This window comes from Pongo pygmaeus, chromosome 13 (genome assembly GCF_028885625.2).
Source record: "Pongo pygmaeus isolate AG05252 chromosome 13, NHGRI_mPonPyg2-v2.0_pri, whole genome shotgun sequence".
Classification (NCBI taxonomy): domain Eukaryota; kingdom Metazoa; phylum Chordata; class Mammalia; order Primates; family Hominidae; genus Pongo; species Pongo pygmaeus.
The window spans coordinates 21,188,469-21,192,303 of record NC_072386.2 but is presented as its reverse complement, the minus strand read 5'-3'; the positions used below and the strand labels follow the sequence as shown (position 1 = coordinate 21,192,303).

Genomic DNA, 3,835 nt, shown 5'->3' with positions numbered 1-3,835 from the left:
TCCAAAAAAAATCTAGCCTAAAAGCAGGGTGGTGGTGGCAGGAACAGAGGTAGAGGGAAAGATAGAAAAAGGGAAGGGGAAATGTAGATTGAAAGAGACTGTACTGGTCCATTCTCACACTGCTAATAAAGACATACCTGAGACTGGGTGATTTATAAAGGAAAGAGGTTTAATTGACTCACAGTTCAGCATGGCTGGGGAGGCTTCAGGAAACTTACAATCATGGCAGAAGGGGAAGCAAACATATTCTTCTTCACATGGTAGCAACAAGGAGAAGTGCCAAGAAAAAGGGGGGAAAGGCCCTTAAAAAACCATCAGATCTCATAAGAACTCATTCACTATTATCAGAACAGCATGAGGGTAACTACCTCCATGATTAATTACCTCCCACCAGGTCCCTCCCATGACATCCCACAACATGTGGAGATTATGGGAACTACAGTTCAAGATGAGATTTGGGTGGGGACACAGCCAAACCATATCAGAGACAAATCACAATGTATGCTGTTATTTGGATCCTGGTTCAATTTAAAAATTGAAATAAATAATGTATAAGACATTTCTGGAAATATAAATGCTGGATAATTGATGATATCAAGGAATTAGTTTTAGGTGATTTATATGTTAAATATTAAATGGTACTTTATATTTTTCCAAGAGTACTAATCTTTTTTGGATATAAATACTAAAATATTTCAAGATGGAATGTTATTACCGTCTGGGATTTGCTTTAGAATAATTAAGGAGAAGGAGAAATAATCCACAGGGCTATGGAAGAACAAGATTGGCCATAAGCAGCACAGAAAGACAAACTTTGCATGTTCTCACTTATTTGTGGAAGCTAAAAGTTAAAACAATTGAACCCATGGAGATGGAGAGTAGAATGATGGTTATCAGAGGCTGGGAACAGTGATGAGAGGGTAGAGGGGAAGTGGAGATGGCTTATGGGTATAAAAAATAGAATAAATAAGAACTAGTATTTGATAGCACAGCAGGGTGACTACAGTCAAAAATAATTTAATTGTACATTTTAAAATAATTAAAAGAGCTTATTAATTGGACTGTTTGTAACACAAAGGATAAATGCTTGAGGTGATGGATACCCCATTTACCCTGATGTGATTATTACACATTGCATGCCTGTATTGAAATATCCCATATACTCCATAAATATATATAGCTACTATGTACCCAGGAAAATTTAAAAAATTAAAAATTACACACACACACACACACACCAGCCATGAGCAGATCATCTTTGGATCTGGAAGATGAATACCTATTATTCTTTCTACAAGATTAAATTTTCCCATAAAATAAAAGAAAAAACCTTCTCCAATACCTAGCCTAAATATTGCAGCCTTTATTTCTGTTTCATGTAGGTCTGGTCTTCTTTGTGCATTTGCTTTATCCTCTCTCTCTGCAGACCAGCTTTCTCTTCCTTGCTAGACACAGGGCCACATTTGTGCCCCCTTTATGTGGTCTATCAGTTCAAGAGCTTTGTGCCAATTATGAGGTGTCTCTACATCCAAATTCCAAATTCCTTGGACAGAAAATATGGTTTGCCCAGTTTGGGTCAACTCGCCAATTATCTATAGCCAAAGGAGAGAGCATGACTGTCCTCTCAGCAGGGGCTAAGGGAAGACACATTCTTCTTCAGGCAGAACATTTCAGCTAATGTGCCACAGGGTACAGACATACCAAGCTCAGAGTCCTCCTGGGATTACTAAGCAGAACCTGTAGTGACCCAAGCCCCCAGGTGAATTGCCTTCAGCCATGAAAAGACTCATCCACTCACCCCAGGGTGCCTACACATCCCGTTGTTTTCTATGTGCTCCATGGCAAGACACAGGTTGGGAAGCACTGTGCTAGGGAGGTGGGCAGGATCATGAAGTTCTGTCCCACGGTGTCTTCAGTGCCTCCTTTCAAGAGTAGAATCTTGGCTTTACATTTTTGTAACAGAAAGGTACCCTAGGGTGTTTTTCCCAAAACAGAGGAACCATCTGCTCACAAAGGTGAATTCAGACTTGAACAGTGGAGAAACAGAAAAATCATTCCTTGTGTATCCAGCAGCATTCTGCTTCCATCCCCTCAAGCCACACTCCCCCTGGGTTCTAGGTTTCAACATTTTAATTGGGTCCAATCACAGCTAAAGTGCTCTATTACATGAGTATTTCAATTTTCTGGTAGTCATTCCTCACATGTATCTTCTTTAGGGAGCATGCTCTTCTGAGATTTGTGGGTGAAAGCAGCCAAGAGGCAAAAAGCTACGGGGACATCTGTTCCCCCAAACATCACTAGGCAAAGCGTTTCTGAAATACCAGGTTCCTCACAGCAGCCTTTACATCCTTGTTCCTCAGGCTGTAGATGATGGGATTGAGCATGGGGGTCACCACCCCATAGAAGATGGAAATGAGTTTGTCTGCAAGGTCTTGCTTGTCTGCCCCCAGCGGGTCCTTAGACTTGGGTTTCCCATACATGAAGAGGATGGTCCCATAGAAGATGACCACGACTGTGAGGTGGGCAGAGCAGGTGGACAAGGCCTTTTTCTTCCCCTCAGCTGAGGGGATCCTCAGGATGGTGGCAATGATGAAGACATAGGAGAAAGAGATGAACAGAACCGGGACCCCCAGGAAGATCACATCGGTCACTCCCATACTGATCACATTGACAGAGATATCAGCACAGGCCAACTTCAGGACAGCCAGAATCTCACAAGTGAAGTGGTTGATGATGTTGTCTCCACAGAAGGGCAGCCTCATTGCAAGGGATGTCTGCAGCATGGAAGCAGTGCTTCCAGCTACCCAGGAGCCGACAGCCATGGGCACGTAGGCAGCCTTGCTCATGACCACAGGGTACCTATGGGGGTTGCAGATGGCCACGTAGCGATCAAAAGCCATCATGCTCAGGAGAACACACTCTGTGGCTCCCATGGCAAAGGAGAGGAACATGTGCACTGCACAGGCTGAGAAGGAGATGGTTTTCCTGGGGGTCAAGAAGCTGTCAAGGATGAGGGGGACTGAGGATGTTGTATAGCAGATGTCCAGGAAGGAGAGGTTCCCCAGGAAGAAGTACATGGGCATGTGCAGTTGGGAGTTGGACATAGTCACCAGGATGAGGACTCCGTTGCCCAGTAGGATCACCAGGTACATCAGCAGGATGAGCACAAAGAATGTTTTCTCCAGCTTTGGGTGGGCAGAGAGGCCCAGGAGAACAAACTGTGTCACAGAGGCTGTCTGGTTGGCACTTACCATAGTGTATCTCCTCTGTTGACTGAAGGAAATACTTAGAGGTCCAAACTCAACTTTCTTTGCCTTGCATAGGACCAGTGCATCTGGTCTGGGGTTCCAGTCTGGCTAAGACATTAGAAAACAGTTTTGAAAGTCCACAATATTTATTTCCAAGAAAAAAGAGACAACAAAATAAAAAATTATTTTGGGGCCACAGGACACCAAATGCACAAGGTTTAAAATGATGACTATGATAATGTAACACATGTGATCAGTGATGAAAACACATAACACATTCATTTAGGGATGCTACATCCTACAAGGCAATTTATCTCGTTAAACTTTGATCAGAAAAGTGACTTAAAGTTTGCTCCATGTTCCCCCAACTTTGTGCCAAATACTAGTGACTTGATTAATTGTGAATCCTCACTTTATAACTATTTCTTCTTGTTAGACAATTTTTATATAAAACAAACTCTGGTTGTTGCCCAAGATCTTTCTCATGGGCAACACCAGCCCCAGCTGGGTCTTTCAGGAAAAGAGGAGACTGGACATGGAGAGATGCAAGGGAAAGGGGAGAGGGTTCCAAGGTAACTTCATGCTCT

At 43.0% G+C, this 3,835-nt stretch overlaps 1 protein-coding gene across 1 annotated transcript; it reads right to left on the bottom strand.

The window, feature by feature from the left end:
- Nucleotides 1-2,297: 2,297 nt before the first annotated feature.
- On the bottom strand, nucleotides 2,298-3,254 carry LOC129044568 (olfactory receptor 13C7). The gene has a single exon (XM_054502556.1). The coding sequence runs from the start codon at nucleotides 3,252-3,254 to the stop codon at nucleotides 2,298-2,300; it is 957 nt and encodes a 318-aa protein (XP_054358531.1).
- Nucleotides 3,255-3,835: the final 581 nt, after the last annotated feature.